Source organism: Cyprinus carpio, chromosome A4 (assembly GCF_018340385.1).
Source record: "Cyprinus carpio isolate SPL01 chromosome A4, ASM1834038v1, whole genome shotgun sequence".
Taxonomy (NCBI): domain Eukaryota; kingdom Metazoa; phylum Chordata; class Actinopteri; order Cypriniformes; family Cyprinidae; genus Cyprinus; species Cyprinus carpio.
Window position 1 is genome coordinate 19,555,132 of NC_056575.1, and position 21,908 is coordinate 19,577,039.

Below are 21,908 nucleotides of genomic sequence, written 5' to 3' on the forward strand. Positions count from 1 at the left end.
TGTTCTATTAATGCTAGACATGCTGTGATCCAATTTAAAATTATCCACAGACTGCATTCAAGGACCAAACTACATAGGATTTACCCAAATGTATCCTCTACATGTAACAAATGTAAAATCGCAGAAGGTACATTGTCTCATGCTTTCTGGTCATGTCATAAAATTTGGCCTTTCTGGCAGCATATATTTGAATTCCTCTCAGAAGCATATAAAATTGACTTGGCTCCTGAGCCAAAAATTTTTGGGGATACTTCTAGTATAGGAAATAAATGCTTATTACAGGCCATTTCATTATGCATGATACTGGCAAAAAAAAAAAAAAAAACTATTTTACAGAAGTGGAAATCTGAGTCGGTGCCCATATTTGAGAGTTGGCTCAGAGACCTTAGTAATGTGTTACCCTCGAAGAGCTGAGATATAAGTTAGCAAATAGACCCAAGACATTTGTAAAAATTTGGAACCCAATAAAATCCTAACTTAATCTTGATTTATAACTACTTAAAGGCTTCGTGATCAAGGAAAGGTGTGCGCTGTGTGTGCTTTGTCTAGTCTTAGATATTGGTTGTTAGCTTATCAAGATACTGTAGTACTTCCGACAATCAGGTGATAAAGATGGTTACAGCCTTTTGTTTTAGTTTTTGTTAGTATTAAAGTTACAGGGAAGAAGTATCATCCTTAGAGACAGTAGTTAAGTGTCATTTGCAATCTTCTTCCATTCATATAATCTTTTTACCCACTGTTAACTTTTTTTTTTTTTTTTTTTTTTTCATTGACGCATGAGCATAGATGTATGTGTGTTGTTACAAATAGGAATGCATATGGTATGAGTATGCAAGTACGCGTACACATGGGGTATAAGTATAAATGTGTTTTTACATGGGTATATGGGGTGTGTAAATGTATGTAATTCACATAGTATATGTATAATTATGTAGGTATATACAGTTTTCTTTAAATATAAGAGTATATACAGGTATGATATATATGGTATATATTATTTGTATACATTATTAAAGTAATTTTATATATTCATTTTTGTTTTTTATTTTTTCTCTTATGTTTATATATTCATGTATTTACAAAGTCAGTCACATACTCATTTAGTTTTTTTTTTGGGGGGGGGGGGGTACAATCTGTATGACTTGTACTTATAACATCTACGAATGAGGGCAGGGGTGAGGTTTTGTTTCTGACACTTATAATTGAACAAATTGTGATTATTAATGTTTTCCTGTTTATAAAAAGCTAAATATTTTTTTTTTTTTTTTTAAAAAAGCACCTGATGGAGTTTGAACTTCATATTAAACTGCTTCAGTTTCACCCAAACGCTGGGACAGCCGTGTATGTTTGGCTAGAATCGCCCTGAACTCGTGCATGTTTGGATGCAGAGCTATGAGGAAAGTTACAAAAAATGCCATGCACTCCGCCACGCCAATAGTTCGAGTATAAATCAGCCTTGACACAGAGAAAGGGACCGATGGCCGGCCTGCCAGGGTTCGTCTTTGGGAGAAAAATTTGCAGATTATTATTATTATTATGATTTACTTTATTTAAATTTATGTGTGTACTTCTAACATGTTTGGTTGGTAAAATAAATGTAAATTCAAATCAGAGAGTCTTACATGTCTGGAATGGATGTATTCTAGAGTCTATAAGGTTACAATAATATAATAAGATAACCTTGTTTGAAATGGGTTTGGCTAAAAGAAAATTTAGATTTTGTCTATACTTCTAGGTACTTGTACTATATTGACTGGGATAAATAGAATTACATTAGTAAAAAGAGACTAAAATACCATTTTTATTGACTAAAACTGGACTAAAATGTCATCAGTTTTCGTCGACTAAAACTAGACTAGACCAAAAAGAGTATGAACGTGACTAAAACTAGACTAAAATGTCATCAGTTTTCATCGACTAAAACTAGACTAGACTAAAAAGAGTATGAACGTGACTAAAACTAATAAAAACTAAAATAAAAGCTTCACACAAAGACTAGACTAAAACTAAAATTAAAACAGGCCGCCAAAAACAACACTACTGCCCATACCATAACCCCACCGCCACCATGGGCCACTCGATCCACAACGTTGACATCAGCCAACCGCTCACCCACACAACGCCATACATGCTGTCTGCAATCTGCCCTGTACAGTGAAAACCGGGATTCATCCATGAAGAGAACACCTCACCAAAGTGCCAGACGCCATTGAATGTGAGCATTTACACACTCAAGTCCATTACGACCACGAACTGCAGTCAGGTCATGACCCAGATGAAGACAACGAGCATGTAGATGAGCTTCCCTGAGATGGTTTCTGACAGTTTGTGCAGAAATTCTTTGGTTATGCAAACCGATTATTGCAGCAGCTGTCCGGGTGGCAGGTCTCAGACAATCTTGGAGGTGAAGATGCTGGATGTGGAGGTCCTGGGCTGGTCTGCGGTTGTGAGGCCGGTTGGATAAACTGCCAAATTCAGCTTATGGTAGAGAAACGAACATTCAATTCACGGGCAACAGCTCTGAAATACCTACACGATCCCTCATAGTGCCAATGGGAATCTACACTGAAAAAAACTGCACATTTTAGAGTGGCCTTTTATTGTGGCAAGCCTAATGCAAAAAAAACTGCACATTTTAGAGTGGCCTTTTATTGTGGCCAGCCTAAGGCACACCTGTGCAATAATCATACTGTCTGATCAGCATCTTGATATGCCACACCTGTGAGGTGGATGGATTATTTCGGCAAAGGAGAAGTGCTCACTAACACAGATTTAGACAAATTTGTGAACAATATTTGAGAGAAATAGGCATTTTGTGTACATAGAAAAAGTATTGGATATTTGAGTTCAGCTCATGAAAAGTGGGGGCAAAAACAAAAGTGTTGCGTTTATAATTTTGTACAGTGTATTTTAAAAAATGCAACATTTTTCATCACACTATTTCAACATTTGTTTTCTTCTCAGATGTATATATGTGGCAAAAATTACATTCCTGAAAATTACATGCCTGTTTTGTTGTTTTGTCTCTTGTCCTGGCATTCCATTGTGAGCAGATGCCAACTTTGGTGACAAGTCATTCATTATGATGCATTTTGTTAATTATTTTATGGTAAACTATTTACCTCAGAATCTCCAGCTGACAGTTTGGACTCTTCAGCCCTTCAGAAAGCAGCTTCACTCCAGAATCCTGCAGGTCATTGTTGCTCAGGTCCAGCTCTCTCAGAAAGGAGTTTGATGACTGTAGAGTTGGTGTCAAAGTCTCACAAGACTGAGCAGTGAGATTACAGCACTGTAGCCTGTGTAGAGAATAAAAAATAATAATAATAATAAACAAATAAAGTGTTTATTTTGCATGGCAACTTGCAAAATCTATTGACTAGTGATATAGTTAAAGCAAAGCTAAAACCATATATTATATATGATGTATTCAGTGATTATTGAATTCAAAAAAGATTGTAAGGTTATAAAATAAAAGGCTTCCTTTAGTTAATATTTTAATTTTGTTTCAATAATTCAACTCTTCATAAAACATCAAACCTATGCTTATAATAAACCAAAAGTTTCCTTAACTTACGATACAATAAAGAACAATAAAGTATCTAGAAATTGAATACAACTTGCCTGATGGTGGAGATGCACTGGCATTTAATATCAACACACAAAATAATACATATACCAAGTTATGGGTAGGAGTGATTGTCCATGAATATTAGTGTGATTCACACCTGAGAAGACAAAGGCCAGCATAATGAGCTGCATAATGAGCCTTCCCACATAGCAAATTAACTTGGCCCAAATGTGGCCTCAAGCTGGCACTGCTGGCCTCCTGTAGGCAATGGCATGGACCCTTTTAGCCAGAGCTGAGCCATGTGTGGCAATAATGGCACGGCATGGATCACGGCAAACAATATGAGGGCCGATTGTTGGTGGGAGGAGTGTGGCCCAGATCAGTCCAGTGATCATGTGGCCCATATCAGGCTAGTGATCTGGCAGCTTATTATGCGACCCATGAAAAACAATATAAATAAAGTATGTGACCCTGGACCACAAAACCAGCCATATGTGTCAATTTTTCGAAATTGAGATTTATGCATCCTCTGAAAGCTAAATAAATATGCTTTTCATGTGGCCAAGATACAATCTGGAATCTGGGGGTGCAAAAAATAAAAATACTGAGAAAATCTCCTTTGAAGTTGTCCAAATGAATTCTTTGCAATGCATGTTACTAATCAAAAATTAAGTTTTGATACATTTAAGGTAGGAAATTTACAAAATATCTTCATGGAACATGATCTTCACTTAATATCCTAATGATTTTTTGTTTTTGTTGTTAACAACTGTTTATTGAAATTTTAATCTAGAAACAATACCAAAAAACAAAAACCAACTGTACAAATCAAAATAAACCAAACATAAACAACAAAAACACAAATAAACTAAAAAATAAAGAAAAAATAAATATATATAAAATAAACAATAACAATAAAAATAAATTAAGTAATATTAATATATACAGTGGGTACGGAAAGTATTCAGACCCCCTTAAAATTTTCACTCTTTGTTATATTGCAGCCATTTGCTAAAATCATTTAAGTTCATCTTTTTTCCTCGTTAATGTACACACCGCACCCCATATTGACAGAAAAACACAGAATTGTTGACATTTTTGCACATTTATTAAAAAAGAAAAACTGAAATATCACATGGTCCTAAGTATTCAGACCCTTTGCTCATTGAGAGTTGAGTCCAAAAAGGTGAGCGAGACAGGCACTCCCCAAAAAAATGCAAAAACGTGCCTAAAGATCCTTGTGAACAGAGATTGCACTTAGGAGAAGATGACAGATTAATATAAAAATGTTTCATTGGAGTCAAGTAAGCTCTGTGCAGCAATTTCCAATGAATCAATTGGTCCTTAGGGTTTTTAGAAGACAATTTAAACATTCCTCATACCTGATCTGAAAATAAAACATGCACCTCCTCATTAAGAATGCAACTAGTAGTTAAATGTGACCCAATTCCGATTTTTTTTTTGCTCATATGTGACACAGATCGGATCTGTTCTATGACAGTGTAAACAGGAAAAAAACGCATGCATTTGGATATTTTGAGATCGGTTTCAGGCCTCATTCATATGTGGTAATAAATCGGATATAAATCAGATATGTTCCAATGCGACCGTCATGTAAACAGTCAGATTAGATTTTCTGAGGCATTGCGTTCTGTACATCATTAAAACTGCGACAATTTGGTACTTCTCCACGGTTTAATGACGTCATATGTGACCTGTGCAGGCAAAATGAGTGTAAATTCGCACAGGCTATTTTGAGCTACAGGCAAAGAAAGGGGAAAATACTCCATGCAGTAATTAAACATCTAAAATTAACTTTATTTGTAAATTTTCTGAGAGGATTAACATTACAGTGGCTACTTTTTTTCCGCTCGCGCTGACTGCCGTCCGAAGTGCGTGCATGTAATGGCGCTTCTGACTGTGCGCGATCCTGATAAATAGCCTACACACATATACAGAATTACAGTATTTCAGAATTCACACAAACATAATCTGCTCTGTTTTAAGTGAATGCTACGGGAACTTTTGGGGGAAAACATCTGATTTGTAACATTATGTTAGATCCGTGCATTACAGTATAGGATGTCTGTATCATAATGTTAATCTAACATCAAAAGAAAAGAGGGAATCACTCGCTGCACTTCATTGAACTGCTTTTGTAGTTTGAATAATCAATTTATTTGTAAAGAACACCTAAGTTATTTTTTTTGATTATTTGTTTTTCGTACATGAATGCTTTAGTTTAGATATAAAATGACAAAGATAATGCATTATTTGTTTCTTTCTAGGCTAAATGTTCTACTGTTTTTTTTTCTTGTATATGTTCTTATTTATAATAGCAAAGATAAAATAAAAAAAATCTGTATTAGATTAGAAATATAGTAATAAATAATAAGAAAAGACGGAGGACTTCACATATCGACTTAAAATGGGTGTGACTCAGTCGTTTTTTTTGTCCGATTCCAACAAATCATAAATAATTTTGAAGGTCTTTTAATGGAGAATGTATTTTATCTTTTGTTTTTTTAATTGCTCATTGTGACTTGTTTTGTCAGCACAGGTCACAGTATTGTCATGAGGAAGCACATGTGGAGGCGACAAAAAATGACAAACAACACATGTGCGATGTTTCAGTGGGTATAGCAAGTGTAAACACATAAATCGGATGAATTGGGCATCAAAAAGAACGTGTAAACACACAGCAAAAAAAACAAATTAAAGTCAACAAATCATAAATGTTCAACAACTAAAACAACTTACATTTGACACAAGACACAGAAGTGTCAGGATAAAATCAAACTGATAAAGGGCAGAGGGAAAAGGCTTGAGCATACGGTCTAAAGTTGGGGAAAGAAAGACCTCCATGTAATCTACTTCGTTGTAAGGTAGTCAGTGTATTACGAGGGTGTTTCTCATCCCATATATAACGTGAAACACATGCATCAAGTTTGTTCCCGTAGCCAACCGGTGGAGCGAGAGGAATCATGGAAGAAAAGAAATTAATTTGTGGGAGAACATTCATTTTAATCATCGATATACGCGCCTGAAGAGAAGTAGGAATATGAGACCAGTTTTCCAAATCTGTGGATACTTAGGCTAGAATACTATTATAGTTTTTTGAGACAATTTCAAAAAGTAGTATACAATTCGATTGGAATACCATCTATGCCTGGGGATGTTCCCTTGTTCATAGATCGGATTGCTGACTTCTGAAGAGTGATCGGTTCAGTCAGGTAATCCCCGAATCATTCCTTATATATCCTTTAACTGCATTCCAAAGTGTTAGCGGATCATCCACTGAACCCTGGTTAATTTCAATGAACTCAGCAAATTTATTTCTGAATTGACTGCAAAAGTTTTAATTCTGTAACAATTTAGAGTTAAATCGCCATCTAGTGGCACGAGATGGCAGTGGGATCAAAGATAATCTGAACAATTACAGAATTTGCATCTGCACCCAATACAATTTTAAAATCCGAAAATTTCAAGAGATAGGATGACAAAACAGAGAAAAAAGTAGGATCAGGCATACAAGGGGCATAAACTAAAAGAAATACAATATTCTTATTCTCCACTGTTTTTATATGTGTTATTCTTCCGTCTGTATCACAACCTATATCTAAAATAGTAATATTTAAAGTTCTCCGCACCAACATTAGGACACACTTGGTTTTAGTATCTGAAGATGAATGAGATACCACTTCATAAAACTTATTATTACACCTGTGTACATCCTCCTCTTTCAAATGGGAATATTCTAATGATTTTTGGCATATAAGAAAAATCAATAATTTTGGCTATTGCTAAAAATATACCCCAGTGACTTAAGACTGTTTTTGTGGTCCAGGGTCACATATGATAAAATGATCACAGAAATTTTAATGAAGTGTATTATTGTTTAAATTTAATTTTTGAAATGAAGTCAAAACAGAATGAAACATTGTCCTTTCAAAATAAAGCAAATCAGTAAATCAGTCTACTGCATTAAACTGCACTTTAATTTAATTATAATTTTATTAAATTTTATATTATTATACTTGGTACAAATAATCTTAGAATCCTTACATGAAGAGAGAGAGATAATTTAACCACTATCATATAATATTTATTTGATTTACCATGGGGCACATCATTTTATTAGTATGCTGTCATGCACAGGCATTAAATAAAATGATCATAAATGTGTTTTTCCAAAAAATAAATAAATAAATAACGTAACCTCAGTGGTACAGCGGATAAGACGCGTAGCCGGAGGATTTTTGACGTGAATGACTGGAATGCGAATCCACCTTTTGACGAGTTCGTTATTCTCTTTTTTTCTCATCACATTGCAGATTGGAAAGGCATTTATTTTCAGTAAAACAAATAATTTTTTCCCAATAAAGTGGCTTCCATATGATAAATTAAAAAATACACTCATTTGGAATTAGTATTGTTATTACCTACTTTTTTTTTTTTTATAATGTTTCTTACTACAGTACTGAGGTGCAAGTAACTGACACTATTTAGGCTAGGTAGGCTATAAATAGCATCTAACTACTGCTAGATGTACCTACTAATGTAAATATAGTCTATGGATATTTTCACTTAATGTAAATAGCATTTTGCCAAAAATACTCCTATTTTCACTTAGTGCAAATAGTCGCTGCCTTATTGGCCTGTAACTTTTCTGACTGCCATAGGTGGTCTCCTATAGTTTCAACCTTAAAGCGATACATCACCCCAAAATGAAAATTTTGTCATTAATCACTTACCCCCATGTCGTTCCAAACTATAAAGATACATTTTCCTAGAAGCTAAATTAGCCAGTGGGCTAATCTTATAAATGATCGTTGAACCCTTGTCTAATTTTTGTGTGTGTCACGGAGCCACCAGCACCAGTCTAAGAGATCAGGAAAGATGGCACAGTTGGACTGTTCTCAAATCTGGTGAAGGCACTGGGAGACAGCAAGCCCAAAATATTCTCACTGAGTCCGCTGGCCCCACACCACACGCAAGGTGCAACATTCAAGATAAGATGACAGCTTTTTGCGCTTGTTGCAGCACATCCGAGAGTGCACAGTGGCTGAATCCCACAGAGCCACTGAGGACACAGCTTAGGATATGTCCCTTGCTGAGCTGAAGGCATTAATTGCACTACTTTATGTCAGGGCTGCATACTGTGGGAAAAACATTGATATTGAAAGTTTCTGGTCTGAGGAATGGGGCAACACGTTCTTCATTTCCACAATGTCAAGGAACCAGTTTAGGGAAATCATGCGCTACCTGCGCTTTGATCAGAAGGAAACACGGCGCTGCCGTTTGACCACTGAAAAGTTTGTGTTCATGGCTGAGGTGTGGCAGAAATTCACACAGAACTGCAATGCATGTTACCGACCAGGACCAGACATTACTGTTGATGAGCAACTGTTCCCCACAAAGGCAAGATGCAAATTCACAAAGTACATGCCCAACAAGCCAGATAAATTTGGAATCAAATTTTGGCTGGCAGCATATGTTGACACCAATATATGTTGAACGGCTTTCCATACCTGGGAAAAGATGACAGGAGACCAGCCACACAATGCCTTGTTGAGAGTTTGGTGTTGAAACTGGTGGAGCCATTTGCTGGTAAGGGAAGGAATGTCACCACGGATAATTTCTTCACTTTCATCCCACTTGACAACACACTTCTCCACAAAAATACAAGCATGGTGGGTACCATCAACAAGAATAAGCGGGGGCTCCCACCTTCTGTGCAGGGGAGAGGGGAGCTGTTCAGCACCAAGGTGCTAAAAAGTGATAAAATCACACTGACTGTTTATCAGTGCAATGCCCGAAGAAATGTCACCATCCTGAGCACTCAGCACCTGCATGTAGCCATCTCCACAGACAACAAGAGGAAGCCTGAGACAGTAACCTACTACAACAGAACCAAAGTTGGGGTTGTGATGTGCTCGACCAGATGGCTCGCTAATACTCAGTCAAAGATTATTATAATTATTATTACTAAAATTATTATTATTATTATTATTATTATTATTATTATTATATTGTCATAATCAGTAGTATTATAATGGACTAAATAATGCCATAATGTTCTCTCTTCCTCTCTGTGTCTGTCTCAAGGTGGCCCGTTACAGTATTTTACAACTTGCTGGATCTTGCTGAGTGGATGGCATCCAAAGTGGCACCGCACCTGGACGTGCCCCTGGACAGTGCAGATCAGCTGAGGAAAATGACGTGCATGGTGAAGGCTGTCACAGATAGCGCCTCTGTGGCTCTCTTCGATCACCGGAGGGCACCGTCACCTGAGTACTGAATCCCATGAATTACATTTCCCATCAGCCCCGTACCTAGGTCTAATTACCTGCACAGGTGTTCCCCCTTGTTTCCTCTATATAAACTGCTTCTGGACTCTTGCAATTTGTGAAGTCTTTCTAAGCGTTTCTATCCTGTTGTTTTCCTGGTATCTGACCCTAGTCTGTTTATTCTCTCTTGTTTGCTCGTCTGCCGCCTGCCCCGTCCTCTGCCTGGTAACCGTTTATGATTCTGTATATTCTGTGACATTCCTGATGCTGTTGTTTGAAATCTGCCTGTTTGATTTCCCACTAATAAGTCACTGCAAATGGATCCAAACGTCTCTGACTCTGCATCACTAAGGCACAATGCAAACAGAATAAAATGTTGCTAAGTACCTGAAGTGTCAGATTGCTGTCTGTGGGAAATGTATAGTCAAAGTGATGAATTTTTGCCCAAACTGTGTTTGAGCAAAGTGTAGACCTATTGTAAACAGTCACACAACACACATTCAAATGAAGATGTTTAGCCTACCCATAAATGTTACAACTTTTGATTAATTATTTATTATTTATTAATTGTTTATAATTAATATATAAATATATAAAACAATATTCTATCGTTTATTGTTCGCTACCGTGTTGCTATTTAATATAGTCTGCCCGTTTCCTGAAAAAAAAAAATCTACGATGTACTGAATAAAAATTTTTTTGATTACCTAAAGTTTATTGGTGTTGTTTTCAAAATATAAATGATATAAGTGTGGTGAATTATTATTATTGCTCATTATTGTCTATAGGCAGAGCTGGGTAGTGACTGATTGCATATTATTTACACAATAGCATTAAAATATTCATAATATATTAATAATTTAAATAACACAGTGGGTTATCTTAATGTTACCACAGGCAGGGTCGAACACCGGGAAACCGGTATATTGAGAGCAATACACAAAAGCACACTATCAAACACACACAGGTAAGAAAAACAGAGATAATCCAGGTACACAGCAATAATGCAGCTGTGTGTAATCAGTGCAATGGATGATGGGAACTGTAGTCCGGGGTGAAGTGCAACAGTGGGTGTGGTGCAAGAGTCCATGTAGTAAGCGGGTGACCTCTGGCAGTGAGTGAACGGAAGTTCATAGAAAAGATTTGTGACACTTAATATCTGATTAATGACATTGTATTATGAGATTTAATTGTGGATCTCATTCTATTTATTTGTCAGTATGTTTAATTTTTTTTAAATCTCTTTTGTAAATCTCATTTATTTGTGGATCATAATCTATTTGGAATAACACAAAAATTCTACCCCCATAGCTCCACCTGTATAGATCTGCTATGCGTTGTTTTCATATGCACCATATCAGCATATGCATTGGCAGTAGTAAGTTCCTGTACTTGCTTGCAGCAATAATCTACAATTACAGCAATAACCAACAGCAGCAGCAGTGTAGCAGATCTGTTCCGCCAAGACCAAATCCATTAACATAGTCATATCCATTACCATGTGTAATGAATGTCCACTGAAGGTGAGCTTAATGAGAACCCAAGTGCAGTTTATTTACAGAAGTGAAATCCAAATATAATCCAGACAAGAAACGCAGACTTGACATGAACAGACTTGACGTGGAATGAACAGACTTGACGTGGCATGAACAGACTTGACGTGGCATGAACAGACTAGACTCACCGACAGCAGGTTACAAACGTTAACATTAATACACGACAAGCCACAATGGCAAAAACATGGCTACTTATAACAGCCAAAGATGGACACATGACAAGAACAAACCAATGGGGAACAAGGCACATGACTAAAACAACCAATGAGTAAACAAAACTGATAATCCCATGACAAGACAATAAACCAATCAGAACATGACACAAAGAACAAGAGGAACCAATAGCAAGACAACAAGAGGGCAAGGGAAGCATGACACAAACAGCATAAATCAAACTACAAAATAAGACATGAAAACAAATGGAGACATGAAAATGGTATGTGTGATGCGTGTGATGTATTAGAAACAATAGAGCATGTGTTTTTTAAGTGTAATAAATATCATGATGAGCGTAATAGTCTTTTCAGCAACATAAAGAATAAACCAGTGAGTGTAGTGGACCTATTGGGAAAGGGTTTGAGAGATAATCAGGTATATATGGCGGTTTTAACCTTTTTGAAGTGTACAGGATTGGAGTATAGGATATAGATGTAGTTATGCTTTCATCCATCTCAGAGAGTGAGGAGCCTACTGTGGAAGCTGGAGGAGCTGAACACGCAGCGCCAGTTAAAGCATGGGATCTGATCCTTTGGGGGTGGGTGGGGCAATTAAATAAAAATTATACAGATACATCCCCCATGCAAGTAAATAAGTTATACAGTAGTTGGCGGTAATACTCCAAAGGAGTGAATGGCCATATAACAAGAAGAAGAAGAAGAAGAAGACATGAAAACAAGAACATGAAACAAAGCCCCAAAATAGACATTACACCATGCTAAAATCTCCAGAGAATTGTCATGATAGAATTACATGATTAGATTATTAATTTTTCTGAAAAGTCTTGGCCAACAAGTCACTTTGTAAAATTAATGCCCAGTTAATAAGGTGAGACACTGCAGGTGAATAAGGTAAGCTTACTTACCCAGTTAATTGATTACATTGACAATAGCAAACATTTTTTGTATTACAAGTTTTCTAAAATGTTGAAAAACTCATTTTGAGAGAAAACAGCCTTTAAAAATGTATTGTAATTGAAATCTATTGACACAAATAGATAAAGTGCTATAAAAGAAACACTTAACTGTGTCTTTTGGATGTTTTCGTTCCACTAATCATTATGAACACTTTATGAAAAGCCCAAAATCGAAATGTGCATCTAAAAACAGTGTTTTTGCCTGCAGTGTCTCTCCTTAAAACAACAGTGTATATAAATGAATATTAAAAAGAGTCTTACAGTGCTCTTCTGGTGTTTTTGATGACTTGCAGCAGTCTCATCAGTGCTTCATCAGATCTTCTGTATTTCTTCAGTTCAAACTTCTCCTGAGTCTCTTCTGACATGAGGAGCATAAACACCAGAGCTGACCACTGAGCAGAGGAGAGATTCTGCTCTGAAAGTTTTCCAGAGCTCAGATTCTTCTGGATTTCCTCCACAGACTCCTCTTTCAGTTCATTCAGACAGTAGAAGAGATTGATGGTCCTCTCTGTTGATTTCTCCTTCTCTATTTTCTTTTTGATATAGTCAACAGTCTCTTTGGTGTCCTCTGTTTTGAGCTCCAGTCCTGGCAGTAGTTCCTTCAGGTCTCTCTGATTGGACTCCAGTGAAAGACCCAGGAGGAATCGGAGGAAAAGGTCCAGGTGTCCATTCTCACTTTGTAAAGCCTTCTTGACTGCAGCTTTATGAAGTTCAAACAGTGGCTTTTTGGACAGCATACGTATCAGTTTTTTCCAGGATTTAAGAAATGGGTTTGCTTTCTTGTTTTTGTTAATATAAAACACATAGAGAGCAGCGAGGACTTCCTGGATGCTGAGATGTACGAAGCTGTAAACGTTTCTCTCTGACATAGATTTTTCCTCCTGAAACATCCGGGTCCATAACCCAGAGTACACAGTCCCTTCATTGACATCTAGTCCACACTTCTCAAGATCTTCTTTGTAGAAAATCAGATTACCTTTCTGTAGTTGTTTAAAGGCCAGTTTCCCAAGCTTCAGAATAATCTCATCAAAAGATATGACTTTAACCTTAGGATCCTTGCAATATTTTGTTTTCATCTGTTGCTTCTGAGAAAGTAAAAAGTTTGTGTACATCCCTGTGAGGGTTGTGGGTGTTTTGTCATTGCTCTCTCGAACCAGCAGAGGCTGAAGAACAGTGAGAGAGATCCAGCAGAAGACCGGGATGTGACACATGATGTACAGACTTCTGAATTTTCTGATGTGACGGATGATGTTTTCAGCAACCTCAGGACTGCTGTTTTTGATGAAGTACTTCTCTTTCTGCTCATCATTGAATCCTCGTACCTCTGTCACCTGATCAATGTATTCTCGGGGTATCAGACTGACTGCTGCTGGTCTGGATGTGATCCAGATGAGAGCAGAGGGAACCAGATGATTCTTGATTAGGGTTGTAACTATATTACTCACTGTGGTTTTCTTATTAACATCTGTAAAGCAGTCACCCTCTTCAAAGCTCAAAGTGAAGCGACATTCATCCAGCCCATCAAAGATGAACATGACCTTATTGCCATCTTCAGGAAGAGATGTCAGCTCTTTAAGGCCACTAAAGCAGCATCTGTGAAGCAATCCCATGAGACTGTACTCCTCTTTAATCAAATTCAGTTCACGGAATGGGAGTGGAAAAATGAAGACTATATCTTGATTTTCTTTTCCTTTAGCCCAGTCAAGGATGAATTTATTGACAGAGACAGTTTTTCCCACTCCTGCAATCCCCACTGTCAGCACTTTTCTGTTTTGTCGACCCATATGGTCTTTGAACATGTCATTACACTGGATCTGCGTGTCCTTTGCAGTCAGTTGGTTGTGATTTGATTCGATCTGTATCACCTCGTGTTCATTCGTTCTTCCTCCAGTCTGATTCTCCACCACATATAAATCAGTGTAAACATCGTCCAGGTATTTATTATGACCCGTCTGAGAATTACCAACCAATATCCGCTCACAGTGCTGTTTTAACTTGTCCTTCCATGAGTAGCTCCACTGTACTCTGCAGCTGAGCCTTTGAGAAAATGGAAAAGTCAGTTAAGTGTAAGTTATTGGTTTTTAATAAAATAATGATTATAAAATCTTTATATACTATATTCAAGAAAATAATGATTATAAAATCTTTATGTAGACTCTGACAGGGTCTATGATTCCCATTACAAAACTTGAAAACTGTGTGTGAGTCTATATTCTAATTAATGCTCCTGAAGGGCCAATGAATGAGACTTATGCCTAGTTCACACTACAGGATTTTAAGCCTATTGCAAGTTACCGAGCTCGCCAACAGGTCCAGCTGTGATTGTGGGAAAATCAGTGGGTGATCTTGCATGTGTTTTTGTGACAAAACGTGGTTTGGGGACAGGATAGAGTCGTTGGGTTACAAGATTGTCAGCTCTTGTAGTGTGGCGATCATTTACGTTTTGTCACGTAGCGTAAACACCATAATGACTTCAAAACAGACAATCAAGTCTTGTAGTCTGAAAGGCACAGGGATCTGCAGAGGTTTTAAGTCGTGTAGTGTGAACTAGGCTTTAAGAGGGTGTTGGTTCGGTGTTTGATTAGGGTTGGCACAAAACTCCACAGGTCAGCGATCTTCCAGAACAGGTTTGGACACCCCTGTTCTAGACCAGGGGTAGGCAAGTTCAGTCCAAGAGAGCCGCTGTCCTCCTGCAGTGTTTAGCTCCAACCCTAATCAAACACACCTGAACAAGCTAATCGAGGTCTTTAGGATTATAAAGGCTATAGGCAGGTGAGTTTCTTTTTCAGAGACTTTTTTTTTTTTCCAGCAACTATATAGGACTTAACTTACCTACCGCTGCTCTAGACTTAGCTCTGAGTTTTCCCCTATAACTATGCATGCTGCTTCTAAACATCAAAGTTATGGTGACGCTGTTAAATCAATGTTACAAGAAAGACTGTCCAGTTTAGCACTGATAATGTCTGTGCTCGCAAAATCAACGTTAAGTGAAAGACTTTGCGCACCAAAATGCAAATGATTTGGTAGAGTTTTTGCTCATTTGTTTTGCTTGTTATAGAGTTATTCCTTAAATGTATGGAAAGGAAAAGTTTTTTTCTCCAACTTTTTTTTTGTTTTACTGTTTATTTTATTACGGTTATGAGATGTGTGCTGTTCATTTGCCTACATTAATTTGTTGAGCTTAATGTTAAATGAAATAATAGACAGAGGCCCTATAACAGGTGTTTGTGTATTATTGTTGAAGGATCCTCCTGCTATTGCTAAAATGACAATCAAATCAGAATAGCTGCACTTTTGCCTCCACATTCATAGACTAAATATGTATCCCTGCAGGGATTTCAGTCTGACAAAAAGCAAAATCAAATATGCACATTAAATAGCCTATATAATGTTATTCTATAATAACACCAAATGCATCAATGCAATGATAATTCATCACATTCATTGCTGTTAAATCAGATGTGTAAATTTTCATACATGAAAGGTTTACCTTGTTTTTCTCTGTTATTCTCTGCTGTCTCTGAGCATTTGTGTTTATCTTAGATGCATACAGAATGAGAGAAATAAACAGAAGATACAGATAAATTATAATTGAGATAGTATTCTATAGCACTAAAATGGTGCTAAATCATGTGTCCCATTAACTCACTACGAGGATGTAACATTACCAGTCTTTACTCAAATGCTAGTATTAGTAGTGAGTCTTGTCATAGTGATAACAGTGTACCGTTTCCTGCAGCATGTGAGCTGTAGATGAAGTTTTCTGGTCCAGTAAAGGTGCTTCCAGTGAGTACAGGAGCATTTACACTTGCACCTGTTTCAGCTTTCACTTCAACAACATTGGCTCCAGGCTGAGCACAGCTTCTTATCTGGACTGGAGATTTATCAGCTGAAAGAGAGATAAAGATTTATGATTCTTACAAAGATTTACATACTTTACAACTTTTATATAACTCGGATACTTGTATTTGTGATTGTAATGATGCCTTCATGATACTAAATAAAAACAACAACACATCAAAAAAAGTTTGTATCACAGTATAAAAATAAATTATATCACAGTATAAAAAGTTTTAATCAAGCTTTTTAGTCCTTTGTAAACTGGGGGTCATAGTTTATAGTGTAAATTTATTTGTGTAAGACCTGCTGCTGTTGGGCTATGCCCTGCAATTTGCTGTTTTATTTCCTGTTTCCATGTACAGTACAAGCAGTGATTGTTATTTACCCTGTAAATGAGCTCCAGCAGAATAAGATGTCTTCATATTGCCTTCAGCTTGAGCTGTGTGTGTGTGTGTGTGTGTGCGCGTGTGAGAGAGAGAGAGATAATTTTTTGAATTTTTCACAACAACTTTATTAAATCATACAAACAAATTCACAATATAATTTTAAAAACTCATCACACACATTTCCAAGGTGTTTCCACGTTTCCATTTTTTCACACCTAAAACTTACTCCAATACCAAATTAAAAACCAACATTTCATCCACTACTGTACAAATACCTTCATTATACCTCCACCTATGCAAAAAACTTTCATAGTCATTAATCAACTTCTAAAAGTTAAAATCAATCAAGATTCAACCTTTCACCAATCTTTTAAAAACCAATTCTACTTTTTGTGCTTCTCTATCTTCTATTTTTCTTTGCCTCGTAATGTAAATAGCTCTCTTAGCTTGTCCAATTAAAAAATTCAGCAATTGACTTTTAGTTCTGTGAGCTGCTCTATAAAATGTGCCAAAGATAAAACTCTTAAAAATTGCACCAAAATTAGAAAACATTAGGGTAAGTATATTAAACAAATTTTCCAATCTTGAACACTAAAAAAAATTTACGATGACAAATTGTTTCCCCTTTTTTACAGAATGGGCACTTGTCAGACACATTAGAATTAATAACACTCACAAACGCATTAACAGCAACTATGCCATGCAGTATCTTCCACTGAACATCACCTGTACACTTTTCCAAAAGTGTTTTATAAAGAATTCTCCATACAGGTTTTACATCATCTTCCAACCTCAACTTTTCTCTCCATATTTTATCCTTTCGTTCCCTAAGAAAAGTTTTATTCAAAACCTTAACACAGCATTTATACAACACTTTACTTCGAGCATCTTGAAAGTTCAGATCCTCCAGACCTTCCAAGTCCAAAAAAAAAAATATATATATATTTAAGCACTTTAAATCAGGAGTGATAAAAATGTTTGGAAATGGATCTGAATTAACAGGAACAATCTTACCATTATAATATTCCTTCAACTGTGTTTTTTCTTTTACTGTCAACCTTTGCATTAGCAAATCTATAATCTTTCCAAACTGACGTACAGACTGAACTCTCAAAAAAGATGCAACTGCCTGAACATTGCTTAGCTCAGGACCACCAATGTCCATTAAAATTATGTAGCCTTAGAGCCTTTGATGAGCATAAGATTTGAGATAATCCTGGTGTGACTTCACAAGCCACATCCAACCTCGCTCCATGAACAAGGGGTTCCTTAAGCAGCCAGTACAGAGATGATGTGTCTTGCCTCGGTTTCTTAAATAGTTGCCAGATGTTAAAGAGTCCTTTGTAGAATTGAATTGATGCATTGATCTGTAGTTTGCTGGAGTCCATTAAAAAGAGTACAGAGTTCAAATCCAAACCGCTGACCCATTTAAAAATAATGTCAGCTACTTTCCTCCAGACCAAAACCTCTAGTCCTGTTAAGAATCTCTGTATAAACAACAGTCGCTGGCCAGATGTATAAGTCATTGTCCTCCCTTCTCCCTAGGAAGAAAAAGTATGCTCTGGGCAATCCAGTGATATCCATTCCAGAAAAAATCTACAATAATAGCTTGCAGGTTTTGCCAAAAGTCCATTAGGAGGATCAACACAAATCAAACGATGCCATAACATTGATGCAACCAAATTATTAATCACAATAACTCTCCCTCTAAATGACATCTTAGGCAAAAGCCACTTCCATTTTTCAAATTTTCCTTTTACCTTTTCTAAAACACCTTCCCAATTTCTTTGCAGCATATAATTATTCCCAAGATAGACCCCAAATACTTTATTCCATCACTCTTCCATGACAAACCTCCTGGTAATTTAGGAGGACCTCCAAACCATTTACCACACAGCAAAGCTTCACTTTTTGACCAATTTACTTTGGCCGAAGAAATAAGGCCAAAAATATCAATACTATTCTTTAACCCCATTATATTATTTTGGTCCTTAATTAAAACAATAATATCATCGGCATAAGCCGATAACTTTATTCTTTCATTTGAGTATGGTATGGACCAACCTTCAATGCTTTCTCTAATTTTCACTAGCAGAGGTTCAACAGCCAAAGCATATAACATTCCTGATAGAGCACATCCTTGTCTGATCCCTCTTTGAATTTTAAAAGGGGCACACAAAACACCCTGTAAAATTCAACATGGAAACCATCCATTCCAGGTGCCCTGCCACATTTCATGCTCTGCAGTGCAATCTGCAATTCTCCTGCTGAAATGGGCCTCTGAAGTTCAGCATTCGCTTCATTTGGCACTTTCGGCAGTCCTGTATAAAACGAACTGGCTGACTCATCCACTTCCAGACTCTCACTCTTATACAATTCTGAATAGAATAACACAACCCTTTTCCTAATATCATTTGGCTCTGTTATATCTATTCCAGTTGTCGAATACAATGAACGAATACATCGACTTTGTCCATTATTTTTCTCTAGACTAAAGAAGAACCTGGTTGGGCCATCCATCTCCTTGACACTCTGAAAAAGAGAGCGAACCAATGCCCCCTGTGCTTTAACACCCAAAAGGTCATCTAAAGCTTTCCTTTTTGTTTTAAGGAGCTCAATATGCCCCTGATTTCCTGTACCCACTATTATCTTTGCAATACCATTATTTTAACTTCTAGGTCTCTCATTGACTGGGAAATGTCTCTAGAAACATTGAAAGTGTACTGGCGGCACAGTTGCTGTATCTCCACTTTACCACGATCCCACCACTGTCATAGCGATTTATATTCATGTTTTCTAAAACCAAACTGTTTCCAAAAAAAAAGTAAATGTTTCAATAAAAAACATATCCTGCAAAAAAGAAACATTAAAATGCCAATAAGCATTTTTAAATGTTATATTTGCTATAAAAACACTACAATCAACTAGACAGTGGTCTGAAAAACCTACAGGTAAAATTGTACATTTCTTTATAACATTAAAATGATGCTTAAAACAATAAAATATGGGGCTCCTTATGATTTCTATCTACTTTATCATTTGCTGTGCAGTTAAAATACCCTCCCATAAACATATACTCATCTTGTTTAAGAATAGAGACAGTATTATACAACTTATTTATAAAACCAATTCTCTCAGGACCAAGAACAGGTACATAAATATTCACAAAAACCAAAATGAACTTATCAAATTTTGCTCTAATTTTCAATAGTTGTCCTTCAACAACATGTTCAACCTCATAAGATAAAGGCCTGAAATGTATTTGAAAAAGGACTGCTACACCACCACTCGATGAACTTTTATGACTTAAAATTATTTCCCCATCCCATTCCATTTTCCAGTCATTCTCATTTCGAGCATCACTGTGTGTTTCTTGAACAAACATCACATCATATTTCTTTTGTCTTATTAGCTCATAAAGCATTGCTCTTTTTCCACTGTCTCGTGCACCATTTATATTAAGTGTGCCCAGTCTTATCGAACTCATAAAGGAATGAATAAAGATCAGACAAGGACAGACCAGCCACAAATACCCCACAAGAAAGATAAAAACTCATTCAATTTCAAATTCATCAAACAACTGTAAAAATTTCTGTACAGTTTTCTTTAGTCTAAAGATTTCTTGATCAGAGAAGCTATTTGTATCCTTCTCTCTTATCAGCATTCTGTCTGAGCTAAACAGCTCACGATCAGGAAAATAATCTTCCACTTTCACCCCTTTCATTCCTTTGGTTGTTTGTAGGAATTTTTCTGATTTTCTCAAGTGTATAAGCACTTCTAACAGATCTTTTTTGTGATTCTGTATTCACAGACCCTGAAGACTCACTTTCTAGCGCAGACTCATTAGCGGTACTTTTATCTGATTCGCAGGACTTTCATCACCTTTCCCTACCACTTCATCTGCAGTTACTTTCCTTCCTCTCTCTTCCCGTGACCTCTTTTCTTCATTTTTCATTTTATTGCAGGTGTTTTAAAAACACTTTCATCCTCTACCATATCTGTCATGACTTAGGTCTGAGTTGCGGTGTATTTGTCATTGTATCTTGTGCCTTGTCTCTGAGCACATGGGGTTTTTGTTTTGGCATCTCATGTGTTCTGCTGTCAGTGTGGTGTCTTCCCCCTCCCACTCGTTATCTTTAATTCTCTGTGTTCTGTCACACCTGTAGCCAATCTTTCCTCATTAGCTCTCCCCTATTTGAGGAATTCTTCTCGTGCTTACAGTCTTGGTCTTTTGTCAGACCGGTGTATGTTGTGTAATGCTTCGCTAGTGACTGTCCATGTCTTGTTTGCCTAGCCCTGCCGTGTTATGTTATATCTTAGGCTCCAAGTGTTTTGATTTTGTTTCTGTCTAGAACTGTTTCCTCTCTTTCTACTAGACTTTACTAGTTTTTGTTTTCGGCCCTGGCATCTCATTTCTGTTGGGACCCTGATACTGGACTCCAGCTCTTCTCTGCACTCTAAGCATTCTCGTTTGGTGGGCCTTCGATGCTGCGTCCCCAAAGACGCTCAGATTGGTGTGACTTTGACGTTGCGTCCCCAATGACGCTCTGGTTGGTGTGACTTTGACGCTGCGTCACGGGAGGCACTAGGATCGGTCCCTGCTGAGAGGTTTCTTTTTTGGCCGGTGCTCTTGGAGTGATCCTTCATTTTGGTTTTCCTTGTTTGCCCAGTGAGGGCATAATAAACTTTTTGTTACCTGCAATTGAATCCTGTATTTTCCTGACAATATCAGTATCTCCTTCACCTTCTGCTCCAATCAAATTAGCATTAATACTTGTTTTTTCAACTTCATTCACCACATTTTCCAAATCTCCTTTACTAAATTCTCCATTATCATTTCCATCTCTTTCTCCTGTATCAACACTTGATCCTTCACCAGTTTCCAACTGTCTCTGTTCGTCATTTCTATCTTCACTTGCCTTCTCTTTATTTCTATTCTCATTCTGAAGCAACACCAAATCTTGCTTCTCAGGACATGCGTGGACTATGTGCCCTTCCTGTCCGCAACCGAAACACTTCATGTTTTCTGAAGATGCATAAATCACATAGTCATAGTTGTCTATCCTAAATTTCATGGCTAAATTTAACTCCTCATTTTCATTCTTTAAAATCATGTGAGTCTGCCACATGCTTCAA

General features: G+C 36.9%; 1 protein-coding gene across 1 annotated transcript in view; it reads right to left on the reverse strand.

The window, feature by feature from the left end:
* Positions 1-21,908, reverse strand: part of LOC109046020 (NACHT, LRR and PYD domains-containing protein 3-like) — a 435,468-nt gene that overhangs the window by 43,849 nt on the left and 369,711 nt on the right. Inside the window, exons 3-6 of the mRNA XM_042746145.1 lie at positions 16,274-16,435; positions 16,024-16,084; positions 12,808-14,583; positions 3,123-3,296 (exon numbers count right to left, since the gene is read on the reverse strand). Coding sequence (XP_042602079.1) covers positions 3,123-3,296; positions 12,808-14,583; positions 16,024-16,084; positions 16,274-16,435 — 2,173 coding nt within the window. The remainder of the gene's footprint in view (positions 1-3,122; positions 3,297-12,807; positions 14,584-16,023; positions 16,085-16,273; positions 16,436-21,908) is intronic.